At 49.0% G+C, this 16,626-nt stretch overlaps 2 protein-coding genes across 4 annotated transcripts; one reads left to right on the top strand and one right to left on the bottom strand.

Moving 5' to 3' along the window:
- The first annotated feature begins 233 nt into the window (after window positions 1–233).
- Window positions 234–6,312, top strand: LOC125550971 (exocyst complex component EXO70A1-like). Of its 2 annotated transcripts, XM_048714111.1 has the most exons (13): window positions 234–708; window positions 816–911; window positions 1,464–1,669; window positions 1,775–2,005; window positions 2,139–2,277; window positions 2,369–2,581; window positions 2,754–2,959; window positions 3,380–3,580; window positions 3,665–3,764; window positions 4,891–4,994; window positions 5,080–5,226; window positions 5,644–5,744; window positions 6,239–6,312. In XM_048714111.1, the coding sequence occupies exons 1-13, from the start codon at window positions 541–543 to the stop codon at window positions 6,295–6,297; spliced, it is 1,971 nt and encodes a 656-aa protein (XP_048570068.1). In that variant the 5' UTR covers window positions 234–540; the 3' UTR covers window positions 6,298–6,312. The 2 variants fall into 2 exon arrangements, with proteins under 2 accessions (XP_048570068.1, XP_048570067.1); XM_048714110.1 differs by lacking the exon at window positions 6,239–6,312 and having other exon boundaries at window positions 236–708; window positions 5,644–6,129.
- A 115-nt stretch (window positions 6,313–6,427) lies between these two features.
- Window positions 6,428–9,257, bottom strand: LOC125550972 (putative FBD-associated F-box protein At3g50710). 2 transcript variants are annotated; one of them, XR_007302102.1, is made up of 4 exons: window positions 7,931–9,257; window positions 7,692–7,835; window positions 6,810–7,271; window positions 6,428–6,715 (listed from the first exon to the last, which is right to left on the bottom strand). XR_007302102.1 is itself a non-coding variant. In XM_048714112.1 (3 exons), the coding sequence occupies exons 1-3, from the start codon at window positions 9,056–9,058 to the stop codon at window positions 6,864–6,866; spliced, it is 1,680 nt and encodes a 559-aa protein (XP_048570069.1). In that variant the 5' UTR covers window positions 9,059–9,257; the 3' UTR covers window positions 6,428–6,863. The 2 variants fall into 2 exon arrangements, 1 of the variants encoding a protein (XP_048570069.1); XM_048714112.1 differs by having other exon boundaries at window positions 6,428–7,271.
- Between the last annotated feature and the right edge of the window lie 7,369 nt (window positions 9,258–16,626).

The following is a 16,626-nucleotide window of genomic DNA, read 5'->3' as shown; positions in this document are numbered from 1 at the left end:
TAATATTCAAATCACGAGGTTCCATTTTGGAATGCTACCGTAGCGGCTAGCCAACGATGAAATCCAGCACGGGATAAGGAGCGCGCGCCGTGGACTGGACCCGGTCCACACCGCCACGGCTCTCGGCGCTCCCGAACGACCGGCGCCCGCTAACCACACTCCCTGGACCCACCCCGTGCACCGAACCCATCCCCGCCGTCCGCGTGGACCAGGTCAACACGCGCCCGAATCTCGGAGCGGAGGCAGACGTTCGAACCATTCTTCTCCTCCTCCCCGCGGCGACACAACCACGTCGTCGCCGACGACCCCACCCACCGAATCGCGCCTCTCCACCGTTCCCGCCAACCGCAAAGCCTCCGCGGCCCTTCTAGAGGCTTCCAGAAGGATCTCTCCCGGCGACGGCGCGCGCTCGGGGGACCCCCTTCTCGAAGCGCACGCATTTGCCGTCTCCCGCTCGAGATCTCCCAGGCCGGCCGGCCTCGGAGCGCGGACGGACGCGCCGCGTGATCCGCGAGGAGGAGGAGGCTTCGGGGAGGGAAGATGGCGGTGTCGGCGCTTCCTCGGACGATGGACGCGCTGACGCGGCGGGCGACCATGCTGCGCGACTCGCTGCACAAGAGCCAGGGGAACACGGACGGCATGGTCGCCATCCTCGGCTCCTTCGACCACCGCCTCTCCGCGCTCGAGGCCGCCATGCGCCCCACCCAGGTCCCCCTGCGCGTCCCCTCCTCATTCACATTCCAGTCATCCCCGTTTGATTCGATTTCGCCTCCGCTCGACTGACGTGGTTCGCTTTTCTCCCCGGTGAAATGCAGGTGAGGACGCATGCGATCCGGATGGCGCACGAGAACATCGACAAGACGCTCAAGGCCGGCGAAGCCATCCTCTCCCAATTCGACCTCACCCGTCGGGTACATGAACATCGACCCACCGCAAAAAATTTCAAACATTTTACCTGGATGTCTGGTGGTCAATTTGTTACAATCTTTTTTGTTGGAAGACGTCTTATGGATCTTTCGGGAATTGAAATGTGCGTTAGGCTGGTGGTTGCAATGATTAAAATTTGTTGCGGTATTTAATATGCGTTGTGTGGGGTATACTACCATGTTAAATTCAATCATCACTGCCGTCATTGAAACAAACATGGTTTTTCTTTTATTCCTAATTAAGATAATACCATTCGTATTACATTTTTGTTCTTTGGATTTGGAAGATCCAGTGAGTGATATAGTTTGGCACTTTTAGGTCATTAATTTGGGTCACTGCAGATGATTGTTTCATCTCTTATCAAGAGTTGTCATTTCTAGATCATCTTGTTATGTCAAAATGACAGCGATTTCTCGCAGAAAGAGAGGGAATAGAAATGATAGCTATCTGAGCTCATTGCGAATATGATTGTTTGCAAAAGGCTTTGATTTTTGGGAACTTACTAACTTTGTGTAAACATTGCTTTCAAACTTTAGGCCGAGGCAACGATATTAAGAGGTCCCCATGAGGATTTGGAGAGCTACTTGGAGGCAGTGGATACGCTGAAAGGAATCTCCCGCTTCTTTTCCTCGAATAAGAACTTCAGAAGCAGTGAAGGAATTCTGAATCACGTCAACGGTCTGTTAGCGAAGTCTTCTCTGAAGATCGAAGAAGAATTTAAGCAGCTGATGACTACGTACAGGTAAGATAGTCATTCTTATTGCAGACTCATGCCAGAACTACATTCATGTTCATTTCTTATGTCAGTAAAAAAATACTGTCTACGATGGTTTATCTGTTCTTTCAGCAAACCAATTGAGCCCGATCGTCTCTTTGATTGTCTACCCAAGTCTCTGCGGCCATCAAAAGATGATGAGGATGAGAATGCTAACCAGTCTGACCATCCATCCAAAGGCTTGGAAACTGCTGTATACAAGACCCCGACACTAGTTCCTCCAAGAATACTGCCACTCATGAATGACATAGCTCAGCAGTTGGTTCAGGCTGGAAATCAACAGTCATGCTACAAAATTTACAGGTAGGTTTGGATTATGGTATCCAAATCTATTTCCTTTTTCTACTTCCTTTCTTGATTTCCGTCCAGTGTCTCCTGACTCCTGAGTTACTAACACCTTGTGCAAAGTCAAGTTAAATTTATCCTCTTTCTTCAGAGAATCCCGTGGTGCAGCACTAGAGTCGAGCCTTCGGAAGCTGGGAGTAGAAAAACTTACTAAAGATGACGTGCAAAAGATGCAATGGGAGGCTTTGGAGGCTAAGATTGGAAACTGGATACAGTTTATGCGTATTGCGGTGAGGGCCCTTCTGTGAACAGGCCAATATTGTGTGTGCTAGTTTGGACTTAAACAAGAAATCATCCTAATATATTATGCTTTTTGAACAGGTTAAACTACTACTAGCTGGAGAAAGAAAAATCTGCGATCAGATTTTTGAGGGTGCCAACTTTAACAGGGACCAATGTTTTGCAGAAATGGCAACAAATAGTGTCGTGACTCTTCTCAGCTTTGGAGATGCTGTTGCGAAAAGCAAAAGGTCTCCTGAAAAGCTGTTTGTATTGCTAGACATGTACGAAGTAATGCGTGAACTTCAATCGGAGGTATTCGGGGAGTAATTTACTGTACCTTCCTTCCCAAATGCTTAATTTCTTCTGCTTGCAGATTTATTTATGGGGTTCCATGTCATTGTTGTTTTCTTTTCAACTTATTCTATGATGCTTTTGGTGAGCACTACCAAATTTCAGCGCCGTCTTTGTTTGAACTTGTTATCAGATTGAGGTGGTTTTCGAGGGAAAGGCTTGCTCTGAGATGAGAGAGGCTGCATTGGGCTTGACTAAGCGCTTGGCACAAACTGCTCAAGAAACCTTCGCTGATTTTGAGGAGGCAGTTGAAAAGGATGCTTCAAAGACTATCGTTCAAGATGGAACTGTGCATCCTCTGACAAGCTATGTGATTAATTATGTTAAATTCCTGTTTGAGTAAGTATTCCCCTCTTCATCTAGTAGTCAATTTATGCATCTGTAGACCAGTAATTTGGCGAAATCTGAGTAAGATATGCTGACCATGATGAGTTAACTCTGGGGCAATATGTTTATATCCTTCAAGAATTATTCTGAACTTCATCTCCACTGAGGAGAAAGTATGCATAAAGCCTGTCGCTAGTGGTCTTAGAAACGATTTTCATTGCCAATATCGTAGCAGGCAGTCTGTCAATAACTATACAGAGTTGTGAAGAAGAAAATAGTTTGCATATTCACTTTCTACTGTCTTTGGCTTCCATTTAGTTGTTTTGTATTAGTTTATTCATTTGACAACTAAGAAAAAACTAATTTATTGGTAGCCTTCCTGCTACTGTTATTCAAATAGCACGCTAACAAATGTTACTTTCATATGAGCAGTTATCAGTCGACACTGAAGCTTCTGTTTCAGGAATTTGAAACTGGTAGTGAGACAGAATCTCAGCTTGCTGTTGTTACTACGAGGATAATGCAAGCACTACAGAATAACCTAGATGGAAAATCTAAACAATATAAGGATCCTGCGCTAACTCACTTATTTCTTATGAACAATGTTCACTATATGGTTAGATCTGTTCGCAGGTATGCTTTTTTTTTTACTATAGATAATGCATCCTAGAATAATCTGGCAATCTGCTCACATAGTGATCTCTTGTGTGGCCACAGATCAGAAGCAAAGGATATACTTGGCGATGACTGGATTCAGAGGCACCGTAGAATTGTGCAGCAAAATGCCAATCAGTACAAACGTGTTGCTTGGGCAAAGGTTAGTGGATCATCGAACCCTCATCATATCCCCTTTCTTTTTGGCTGCATGATGTTACATGTATGGATATCTTTTCCTTACCACGATAGTCTTTTTAACTCTTTGCTGTTAGTAATTCCTTTGCGATTAGCATGGTAGTTTATGTGAAAGCAATATGGAGAGTTACCTGTTTAAGATATCATAGTTTGTTGGCACTTACTCCCTCCGTCCGAAAATAGTTGTCATCAAAATGAACAAAAATGAATGTATCTAGAACTAAGATACATCTAGATACATCCCCTTTTATTCATTTTGATGACAAGTATTTCCGGACGGAGGGAGTATGAGAGTATAACTGTTGTGGACACCATAACAACTATGTCAACGTCGGCATTGACTTCCAAAATCTGGCATCCAAGATAATACCGTCGAGGAGGAATTCAGCTAGGAAAAGAGTCTGGCCAGAACTAGGATTACAATTGAGGGAGAATTAGGAGTTATGGCACATTAGGAAGTGTTGTCATATTAGGAAAGGATAAGGGACCTTATATCTTCTACTACTCCGTCCCATAATGTAAGACGTTTTTTGACACTAGTGTAGTGTCAAAAAATGTCTTACATTATGGGATGGCGGGAGTATTAAATTGAGTATGTATGACTCTCTCCAGTTTTCTGTTCTATATCCTCTCTATTCTCCCAACCCTGCCCCCATAACTTTCTCACCAGTCACCACAGCCCGGTGCGCTGGAATCGGCCTGAAAATCTAGACACATCAACGTTGTGCTCCACCTGCCTGCATTTTGGTGTCAAGTTCAGTTGCTTACATCCCAATAGGAATTTTTGTGAAGCCAAACCATAGTAAGAGTCAATGTCTGTGGATTCCTTTTGTAACTCTAGTACACACGTCGTCATACAACAACAACAACAACAAAGCCTTTAGTCATAACTCATGGTTCTGGCACATGGATAGCTAGCTTCCACACACCCCTGTCCATGGCTTTACTATGGTTGCTAGTATCTATCTTTGTTTGGCAATGTTCTCTTCCATGTCCTGTGCTTCAGTAACTAACATCATTGTCGTGCTGTATTTACATGATTGGGCATATCAATTAACAGTTGAATACTGCCTCTATTTTATTTCTTTCAGGTTCTTCAGGCACTTTCCGTACAAGGTGCGCCAGGCAGCACTGGTTCGTCGACACCAGCAGACCTTAACAGCAGCGGAGTTTCAAGAGCTGTGATCAAAGAACGGTCAGTGCCTTGGCAGTTTGGTTTGTTGCTTGGGATAATCATGATAGAAGAATCATTAGCCCTAAGACAGCTTTTGCCATGGCAGGTTTAAAGCTTTCAATACGCAATTTGAAGAACTTCATGCGAAGCAATCTCTATGGATTGTACCTGATCAAGAATTGCGTGAATCCTTGAGGCTTGCTATAGCTGAGGTTCTGTTACCAGCCTATCGGTCTTTCATAAAACGTTTTGGGTACGTCACTGCACCAATCACTTTGCATGATCTCCTATTGATTTTTGGTTGTTGCGCTGAACTCCACCCATTAGCTTCCATTGAATTGATTAGTCAGCTATATCACATGATTGCAGTTCCAGAATTACAAAATTAGCTCTATTTTGTCTGTCCTCTAAAGCACCCATCATTTATGGTTGACTGACGGGGTGGGCCCCAAAACTTTATACTTTTGAGAACAACACTTCCTTATCTTCTCCAGGACTCCATTCAACTTAGAATGATCTCAGCTGTTCTGATATACTTCCTCTGTCCCAAATTATAAGATGTTTTGGTAGGCTAAAATAGCCTAAAAAAACGTCTTATAATTTGGGACGATAATTTGGGACAGAGGTAGTACTTAATAATAACTACTGTGCTACCAATTTTGCCATGCAGCAATCTTGTTGGGAGCGGCAAGAATCCGCTGAAGTACATCAGGTACAGCCCTGAACTGGTGGACAAACTCTTGAACGAGTTCTTTGAAGGGCAGCAATATGGTGAGCCGAAGCACCAGCATCGCCTGTAAGGTCTCTGCGGCATCAAGACCCAACCCCGCAAAGATCCCCGTCGAAGCACACAACTAACGATCCCTTTGCACAGTAGCAGCAATGCTGATCATCATATATACTACCAATATAGTGACCACCACAGAAAAGAAGAAGGGTTTGCTGTTTCGTAGTCCCAGTGGCTCACATGGCAGGCTAACACGGCGTAAAGGCATCGTTCTTCGTAATATCAGCCTTGTTCTCCATAATATATCAGATGTTGTTCTATCGTGTTAACCCTCAGATTTCTTACTTTTATGATTTCTACTTCATCGGTGTAGTAGATCCATCTTGCTCTCAATTGCAGCAAGATTTGTTCTAATGAGCTTATTTTTCACTTGTTACCTAGTACTCAAATCCAATAACCATTGCATATCTCGGGGTTGGCGACACCCATCAAGTTTAGACTTACTTGGGTACACTGATATGTTGGCTTGGTCCTTCAGATGTTACCATAGATGGCAATTCTAATACAAATCGTTTCCGATCCACGACTCAGATCTGAATCCCTAGTTATGTGAACAGAGCATGTATGATGCAAATGATACCTAGTGCACATAACACATAACAGCATAGACAAATACTACTCCCTCCGTAAAGAAATATAAGAGTGAGTACTACATAAGACAGCCGAGTTCCAATGGTAATTTAACATTCCAGGCGGGTACAATCAACCAGGGTACATCAGACGGAACACACATTCGATGGAATATGCCGAAGGAAATTAGTAAAGCATGAAATAGCTCACGAATATATCTCTGTCTGCTAGCATTCAGCGACACAACCAGCAGAAATAGTGAGTTCTAACATGACCAACGTCAGGCCAAAGCAAAATAAACAGACCATACAAAGACTGCATTTGAGCAACACTTGTCTTATGCATCAACATCTCAAGGTCGCCAGGCAAATAAAAACCAGCAACTCTGACCAAAAAAACACACAAGCAAATTAAAACAGTGCCTTGCACGTAGACTGCAAAATAGTACTAACCATCTGTTTCCCTTGAATCATGCTCACCTGGTAGAGAACTCAAAACCTCTTTTCAATCTTCCGCAAACACCCGGCTTCTCCTTAGAAGTTGCAGCCACGAAGAGCAGCGGTGCGCGTGAATGGGTCCCCTGTAGAGAAATCAGACCCTGCTTTGAAGCTGAGCAGCCACTTGTCTTCCCCTGCTTGAAACACACTCTCCAAGAGCACCAGTGAGCAGTCTTTATTAGCCCATTTTGCAGCAAACAGAGGTTTCACCTTGGAGCTGGCCTCTGCCATTGAGCTGAAGTTCCCCTTGGTGAACACGATCACCAGCTTCGTCAGGATCCGTGTGCTCTCCAGGACGAACTTGAGGAAGGAAAGCTCGCCCCGCTCCCCTCGGAAGCCGTAGAAGACCATCAGCTTCATGTGCGACTGCATGCATTCGATAGCGCCGACCTCCTGCCAGAACTTGTTGCTGAGCTTGCCGGTGGGCTCCTCAGTTTCGTTGGACTGTAGAATGGTCAAGTAAATCAGTGAGAACTTCAGCTCATCTCAAAGAAAGGACGCCGATACGTCCCGAATGTTCGGATTTGCCCATGGCAGATCGAACGTTTTTTGTGGCAATTTATATATGCAAGGGGTGGCAAGTTTAGTTGGTAAGCATGACAATTCCGCCCTCAGTTTGTTTTTTGCCAGAAATTTTTTATGCTTGTCAACTAAACTTGCCATCCTCGTGTCAACTAAAGTTGCCATAAAAAACGTTTGATTTGCCATGGGAAAATCCCTGATTTGGGATTTATCATTTCTGCAAAGAAAAGCTACAGTACAACTTTGGCTCTGGATGGAAGCATTATTGTCAGCAATATAAATTGATGATTGCAAGTGCACAAAGATTGAAATTGATGCCAAAGTAAGTGATAGTAGTGTCACCTCAAGATGCAGCCTCTCGACGTTGGGAAAGCATCTGAGGAAGCTGGGCAGCATCTTAGCAACGTTGCGGACTCCGAAGCACACTCTTATGCCGAGGATCTTGACGCTTGGGACGATTGTGCTCGGACTCGCCGTTGTCCCAGCCTGCAATGCATAATACTTCCATTTTTCAGAGACAACTTCACACATTTACATTGGCGAATCGAACAAACACACAAAGTTGAAGGTGTTGTATTCACCTTGATAACGGTGTTGCCGATCTCTAGGCTGTGCCGTTCCGGGTCCAGATAGCCAAGCAAGCTTAGTGCAGGGGCATGGTCAATCTTGACCCTCCTGGGCACGCCATCGCGGACCGTTGCTGCCCAGATGATGAGCCTCTCGAGGTGCGGGGCGTCTTTCACTGCGATGCTCAGATCAATGCTTTCGATGACCTGCACGCAACGGAGGCTGCGGCTGACGAGGAGTAGGTGTTTCATCAGCATGTTCACTTGGATGCATAGGATTTCCAGCACAGGGCTCCTGGCGAGGATGAAGTCCATGTCCTCCCTCCTCAGGATCTGCACGCAGCAGAGGCCGAGTTCGCGGAGGTGTGGGAATGACGCGGCGCGCGGGAGGATCCTCGTGTCAGGGAACTCGAAGACGCCAAGGTACAGGCGGGTGAGGGTTGCCATGGCGAAGAAGGTGGGAGGGATGCGCATGTTGAGCGGCCACGGGCGATTGACGAGGACGAGTTCCTGGACGCCCTTGACGGCGAGGAGCTGGAGCCAGCGCGCGAGCAGGTCCGGGCACTTGTCCAGGAAGGTGCAGATGAGGTGAACGCAGCGGAAGGGGCCCGGGTGAGCGTCGAGGATGCGGGTGACGGCGGAGGCGACGCGCTGCGCGTCCGCGTGCGCGACCTGCAGGCTCGAGCCGGTTCGGACGGGGAGGAGGTCGGAGTCGACGAGGACGAGAGGCACGGAGCGCCAGACGCCGCGCCAGCGGCAGGAGAGCGCGGCGGTGCGCGTGCCGTCCTTGACGGGGAGGCGGGAGACGATGTCGCGGAGGAGCTTGTCGGGGAGGTCGCTGATGCGGTCGTCGCCGCCGTCCTGGGGCGGGGCGAGGAGGGCGGAGAGGTCGGCGTGGTTGGAGACGAGGGGCGGAGGAGGGAGGACGGAGTGGACGCAGGAGAGGAGGGTCACCGTGTGCGCGTCGAGGTTGGGCGTGTACGCGCCGATCTGCCGCAGCATGGACTCCGCCTCGGTGCCCATGGTGAGGGGCCGCACACGGGTGTCCAGGGCCGCCGCCGCGAGGCCTTCCTGGGGCGGCGCACCGGCACACCGCGGTCCATGGGAACACTTACAGCGGTGTCCAGGGTCCCCGTGATTCATCGTGACGGGTGGCTGCCGCTGCCGGAGTGGGTGGAGCGGCGGACGAGGGTTTTGGGATTCGGGTTTCGAAATGTGGAGGCGGGGAGGGAGGAGGGAGCGCGCTCTAACGGTGAAAGTGCCACCCTGCTCGCAAGCCCCACCTGCCAGGTCGATTCACCTCACCGTTTCCTTCCGTTGGGGACCCGGTGGGCCGTGGCTTTGCTTTCTTCTCCCTCCATCCCTCCTCCTCCCTTCTACTATTTGCTTTATTGTGTGCGTGGCAACATAAGGGCATGTACAATGGTGGCATATGGATACATATGGCCCATGAAAAAAAGTAATTTGAGGCATCTATATTTATTTTTTCTCCTCAATGCAAGCTATCACTAGTGGGCCTCATTAAGAAATAGAAAATAAAGACTTTAGTATATATGCCTCTCTACTTGTCATTCCAACCTTTTCAGCTTTTGTCACCGGACCACACTTTTTCTCTTCAAGCACCCGCCTCCTGGAGAGGATCCCGCTTCCCTATCCGAACCTACTTTACGTCATATCCGATCCTACATGGCATGCGAGGCATCACCTTGAGGCTATGCATTGTACATACCCTAAGAGCAACTCCAATGGGGCAACCCAAACGGACACGCGCTTTATCCTCTTTTTGTCCGTTTGGATCGGCCAAGCGGACGTGCGCGTCCGCATTTTAAAATGGGTCGGATTGACCGCCCAACGGGAAGGCCGACCCAAATGTACCGTCGTGAAAAAAAAATTGCACGAAATAAACATAATTAAACATAAAGCGGCCGGTCAAACGCCGGCCAAAGTCCACCTAAATCTAATAAACATTAAATAAAGTCTGCGCCCGCCTATTGCCACCCGACACGCTGCCCTAGACGTCGTCGGCCTTTGCTCTTGCCCTTGCCGTCGACGCCGCCGTCGTCGGTGAGGTCGATGAAGACCGGAGCATGGCCAGCCCACCCGAACGCCGTCTGGTACGCTGCCAAGGCAGCCTCCTCCGGCGTCTGCTGGGGCGGCGGCATTGCGGCAAGCCGCGCACGCTCCTCCTCCTCCTCGAGCCGGAGCGCCTCCGCGTCGCGTTGGAGCATGGCGTCGTAGCGCATCTGCTCCTCGCTGTCGGCCTGCTCCTGGCGGAGCCAGTGCTCCTTCCATCGCTCGAGGTGGGCCGCCTCCTCCTCCGGCGTCGCGGCGAAGTGGACGGGAGGCGCGCTCACCCACTCGCGGTACGGACCCGTCCACGAGTAGGCCTCCTCGGCCAAGTGGGTGGAGGCGGGGAGCGCTTACGCGTCGGCTCCGGCTCCGGCTTGGGATGGACGGGCGGTGGCGGCACGAAGAGCGGGGTGTGGACAGAATCCCCCGCTGCCGACAGGGCAAGGGCTTGGTCCAGCCCATCCCAGTGCGCGTCCTCCTCGAGGCGGCTAGCCTCCAACACGTGCTACAGGGCCTCCTCGAGGGCGGCTTGGTACTCCGCCTCCGCCTCCATGTCCTCCGGCTCTACCTGCAGGGGCGGCGGTGGGAACGGCGGCGGGACGGCGTCGACACCCGAGCGCCGTTGCTCCTCGTGTTCGAGGGCGAACCATGCCTCCCAGTTGGGGGAGTCGGGGGCGTACTCTGGCAGCCGACACTGCTCCGGCGTGAGCTGCGCGCGGTGCCTGCGCACCTCGTCGTCGTGCGCCCATTGGGTACGAGGAACCGCCGACACCGGGATCCACTGCGAATCCAGATGCCAACGGTGCGGCAGCGTCACATCGGGGTACGGCAATGGCTGCCTGTACTCCCAGTGCCGCCGCGCTTGGTGCGCCGGGATGTGCAGGCGCCGGCGACCAGGGCGGAAATGTGTCACCGCCGGAGGTGGAGGAGGGGGAAGGGGAGCACGGGAGGACGAGGCGCCGGGGGTGCCCTTGCCCTTGCCATTGCTACCGCCGAAGAGGCCCATGGCTAGGCTTTGCGGTTGCCAGCGAGGAAGCAAAGGGAGTGGTGGGAGGGCAGATGTGGACGGGAGAAGTGGATGAGGCCGACCCCGCCTCACGCGTGGTTAAAAAAGGACACTTCCACTGGCTGACGCATGGGCCTGATGTCGGTGGTCGTCATAAATAAGACGACCGGTGGCGGTTGGGTGGCCGCCAGGTGGGGACGCGGCGGACGGCGAGGAGACGCGTGGCGCATCCGCACCGACGCATTCCAGGCGCAATTTTGGACCGGAAATGGGTCGGCACGGACGCCAGGCGGACACGATTTGAGTTTGGGTCGGCGCATTGGGCCGCCACTTTTGTCCGCGCCGACCCAAACGGACGCGAGCGGACGAAATGGGTCGCCCCATTGGAGTTGCTCTAAGAGCATATTCGGCCGTTCAGACCCCTAGGGGCTTGAAATAGCGATGCCCGGGGGCGCTGGCGGACGGAAAAATCGGCGTGGCGGCGGTCACCCCAAGCTCGCCCCAAACGTCGTTTTTGAAAAACCAAACTCGGCCAAAATTCGCCAAACATGACACAAATTTGAAGGAAATTTAGGCGTTTCATTGATATTTGTACAAATTGAAAAGATAAATTTAAAAGCAAACTACTACTACTAGTCGCCGCCCGCCCGCCTTCTACATGCCGAGCAGCATGTAGAAGCTGGTGTAGTCGCCGCCACCGTCGTCGCCACCATCCTTGGTGGACCCCTGGCCAGCGTCGCCGATTCGTGGGGGGGTGGACGGCTACGGCGCCTCTTCGTCGCTGTCGTCGAGGATGACGATGCCGCCCTCCTCGCGGCCGCGGCGCCGGGAGGCTATCTCCTCGAGGGTGCGACGCTGGCGCTCCATCTCTTGCCGGACTAGTCGTCCAGCGCACAATTCAGGCCGGTCTCCTCATCGGCGGCCATGGCCTCGTGCTCCTTCTTCATGACGAGGAGCCCCAGCTCGGTCTTCGGCCTGACGAGGCAGGAAGAGGTAGGAGAGGGCCATGGCCGCCCTCGTTGATGACAAGGGCCCCGCCGCGGGTGCGCCGCCCGAGCGGCGTCTCCTGTGGCTCCTACTTGACGGGGTGGAGCGTTGGCGATCCGGAGGAAAGGGAGCCCGACGAGGAGGAGGACGTTGTCTCCATTCGCCGCGGCGGCGAGAGAAGGAGAGGGGCGCCGGGTACTCCAAGCGCGGCGTGTTGCCGGCATTGATGTGCTCGAGGACGGCTTTGAGGGTGCGCCCGAGGACGCCCCACCATTGGCGCCGCCCCTCTGAGTTGAGGCGACCGCAGGGCTCGATGTTGTTGGTGGAGGCGAGCTGCTCCTCGTGGCGGCGGTCGACATACGCCGTCCACAGCATGTTGCTGTCGGGTGTACCTTGGTTGGTTCCGCGCCTGCTTCGGCAGTGACGACCGAATGGGCGCGATCTCGGTGCGCCGATCAGTGCCGGTGGGCGCTGGAGGCACCGGGACGCTGCTGACGCTGAGCCTCCAGTAGCCCGGCACCTGCATATCCGGCGGGGCCGAGTAGTCTGCCTCGTAGAGGAGGCGGGTCTCGTCCTCGCGCAGGTGGCGGCGGCCGAAGCCATTGGCCGCTGCTCCGTCGCCGGGTAGCGCTCGGCCATGTTCGTCGGAGGAGTGGCATCGGCTAGGAGAGAGGGGGCATCAACGGCGAGAGGGCGAGAGGGTCGTCTTCGGCGAGGGGGAGAGGACTGTGTGCGGCCACCAGCGAGGGAGGGGGCGGCTTTTATAGCAGCGGGTGGGCGGCGAGCGGGCGGCATGCCTGTGTACGCATGCCTTTTCCTCCCAAACCATCCAAGAAAAAGGACGATGAGGATGAGCGCTTTGCTGAAATGATTAGACCTATCTTTTTGCGTATGCGTTTAACTGATATGCTTAAAATGAATCCTTATGCTAAGTACATGAAAGATAATGTTACAAATAAAAGAAAGATATTGTAAGCTGAAATTTCCATCATGCTTGCTAATTATACTTTTAAGAGTGAAATACCAAAGAAACTTGGAGATCCAGGAGTACCAACTATACCATGCTCCATTGAAAGAAACTATGTTAAAATTGCTTTATGTGATCTCGGAGCCGGTGTTAGTGTTATGCCTCTCTCTTTATATCGTAGACTTGATTTGAATAAGTTGACACCTACTGAAATATATTTGCAAATGACTGATAAATCAGCTGCTACACCTGTCGGTATTTGTGAGGATGTGCCTGTTGTGGTTGCAAATGTTACTATTTTAACGGACTTTGTTATTTTTTATATTCTCGAGGACGATAGTATGTCTATTATTCTTGGTAGACCCTTTTAGAATACTGCAGGGGCTATTATTGATTGTAACAAAGGCAATATCACTTTTCATGTTAACGGTAATGAGCATACGGTACACTTTCCAAGGAAACAACCTCAAGTCCACAGTATCAATTCTATTGGAAAAATTCTAACGATTACTATTGGAGGTTTTGAATTTCCTCTTCCTACTGTCAAGAAGAAATATGATATTTTTATTGTTGGGGATGTGCATATCCCAGTCGAGGTAACTTAGTGTTATTCGAAAATTCTCCGGTTTCATGTTATTCGAAAAGAGTTTATTAACAAGACTTGATCAACCTTGTTAGTGGACTCCTTTTGATGAGCATGAGATGGATGAAGTTAGAAAGCACAACTGTGTGTACCCTCTTTTTACTTCCTGTTATTTAGATTAAATAAAGTAAACATAGTATTTTCCGTCTATTTTCTGAATTATCCTTGCAATAAAAAAATACCCCAAAAATAAAAGTTCTCTATATGCCCTGAAACTTTTATATGATTTTTTAGAATATTTAAGAATTATTGGCACTAAGAACACACCTGGGGGCCACACCACCTGGCCACGAAGGTCCAGGGCGCGCCCACCCCCCTAGGGCACGGCCCCTGCATCATGGACCCCACGTGGGCCCCCTCCACTTATTCCTGCACCCACACACTTTGTCTTCCTCTAGAAAAAATCATCCACCAGCTCAAACCCGAGTCCTAACTCATCTTGCTGCCATTTTCGATCTCCTTGCTCAAAACTCCATTCACGAAACTGCTTTGGGGGATTGTTCTTCAGTATGTGACTCCTCCAATGGTCCAATTAGTTTTTGTTCTAATGTTTTATTTATTGCAAATTTTTGCTGCTTAGGTGACCCTGTTCTTGAGCTTGCATGTCAAATTTATGTGGTCAAAAGTAGTTTTAATGCATGATATGGCCTCTAGGCGCTTGTAGGAGTAGTTGCTTTCAATCTTGTTGAGTTTGATTCACTTTTATTTTGATTCACTAAAAATTTCAGAAATTTTTCAGAGGAAGAAATATGTTTTGGAAAATGTACCAAGGTGGTTCCTCAAGGAGGCAAGGCCCAAGGCTCGCGATATGTGAGCCGGACAATGAATTCCCAAGGGAAGCTCAAGTGCGGCCTTGTGAATGGCCGTCAGAGGAGTTCATGGTCCAGGCAGGCATCAAGGATGAATTTGACGCGTATGTGCGTAACGCTGATCTTGAGAGCTTCGTGTCAGATAAGTACCGGCAATACCTCTAGCTGATTGATTCATTTGTGAGAAGGTTTAAATTTACATCCTCGCGTAATTCTCACACTGTTTTATTTGATCTTTATGATAAATCATATACTATGGACATAGAAAATTTTAATACTGCTTGTAAACTCCCGCACTAGGGCAATGTTAGTAAACCTCGCAAATCTGAATATAAAGACTTTCTTGCTAGTATTACTGTAGAGAAATCTAGGGAAATCACACAAGCTACCACAGGGAGCATTCATTTCCCTTCCATACATTATTTTGCTCTCATTATTGGTAGATGCATTAACGGGAAAGATGAGGCTTGTCACATGTGCGTTCCATATTTTAGTGTCCTCAAGAGTGCGGTATTAGGTGATAAACGATATAACTTGGGGGCTATTGTTGCTCGTAGGTTGCATCACAACAGTATAAGTGGTGATTTGTTTGGTGGAACTTGTGCACCTCGTGTAGCTAACTATCTTGATATACCCATACATGGAAATGATATTGAGTTGCCTCCTGCTTATCTAGATTATGAGGCTATGGTTCGCCACCAGTTTCTTGAGAGGAACGATCAGTTCCTCCAGTACCGACTAATCTTTGACAGACGGCGCACCGTCCATGCTGCTCTCCCTGCTCCTACTTTCTTTGACTTTCAGGAAAAAAGGAGATATGTTATAACCAGGAGGAGGCGAACGAGTACGAGAGGAGGACGGAGGAAACTCGCCTCCAAGCAGCTGCTCGTTAGGCAGTAGCTGCTGCATCTCAGTACGACCCCAATTACAACTTTGGCTATCCACCAGGCCAGCCGTGGCCCTAGACCAACTTAGGCCAACATCCTAAGTTTGGGGGAGTATGTATTTCTCACCGACATTACATTCATGTTCACACACTCATTCCAGTTGTCGGTGCTCATACTTTTTCATTGTACTATCCATGCTAGTTTATTTTCTTTTTAAGCCTTCTTCTTGTGTGTTTGAAAAACCTTAATAAAAACCAAAAAATTAGTTGTAGCTTTTAGCTAGTTTACTTTCCATGCTTATAGTAGTAATTAAAAAGAAAACCCAAAAAGATTTCTCGTTCTTCTTTTGCTTGTTGGGAGCTTTCCTGTGTAAATAGTTTTGTTTCTTTTCTTTTCTTTGGGGGTCGAGAGGAGAAGACCATGATGAAAATGTTGAGTGGCTCTCATATGCATTATTGTTGATCTAACCAAGAGACCATATTACCTTGTCTTCTCCCTTGTATTGAATGCTTGCAGACTCCGGCTTAGTCCAATGCACGTGCACTATTATTATTATCCACAACATTCGGTTGTGCAAGTGAAAGGCAATAATGCCGATATATGATGAACTGATTGAGATGAGAAAAGTTGGTATGAACTCGACCTATCTTGTTTTTGTAAATGTGATTAGTTCATCATTCCTGATTCAGCCTATTATGAATGAAACGTGTTTGCAATGACAATTAGATATTATAGTTGCTCATGCCATGCTTAATTAGCTAGGAGTTTATAATGGTTTACCTTGCATGCCAACATGTTATTAAAATGGTTGTGATGTGGTATGATAGGGTGGTATCCTCCTTTGAACGATTCAAGTGGCTTGACTTGGCACATGTTCACGCATGTAGTTGAAACAAAATCAACATAGCCTCCACGATATTTATGTTCATGGTGAATTATATCCTACTCATGCTTGCACTCAGTGTTGATTAATATTATTGCATGTTCATGACTGTTGTTGCTATCTAGCTGGTCGCTTCCCAGTCTCTTTCTAGCCTTCACTTGTACTAAGCGGGAATACTGCTTGTGCATCCACTTCCATAAACCCCAAAAGTTATTCCATATGAGTCCACCATACCTTCCTATATGCGATATCTGTCTACCGTTCTAAGTAAATTTGTATGTGCCAAACTCTAAACCTTCAAATGAAATTCTTCTTTGTATGCTCGAATAGCTCATGTATCAACTAGGGTTGTCTATATCTTCCATGCTAGGTGGGTTATTCTCACGAGGAGTGGACTCCGCTCCTCATTCATGAGAAAATGACCGGTAACCGAGATGCCCAGTCCCATGCTTAAATTAA

The sequence above is a fragment of the Triticum urartu genome, chromosome 4 (genome assembly GCF_003073215.2).
Source record: "Triticum urartu cultivar G1812 chromosome 4, Tu2.1, whole genome shotgun sequence".
Classification (NCBI taxonomy): Eukaryota; Viridiplantae; Streptophyta; class Magnoliopsida; order Poales; family Poaceae; genus Triticum; species Triticum urartu.
This window is presented reverse-complemented; position numbering and strand designations above follow the sequence as displayed.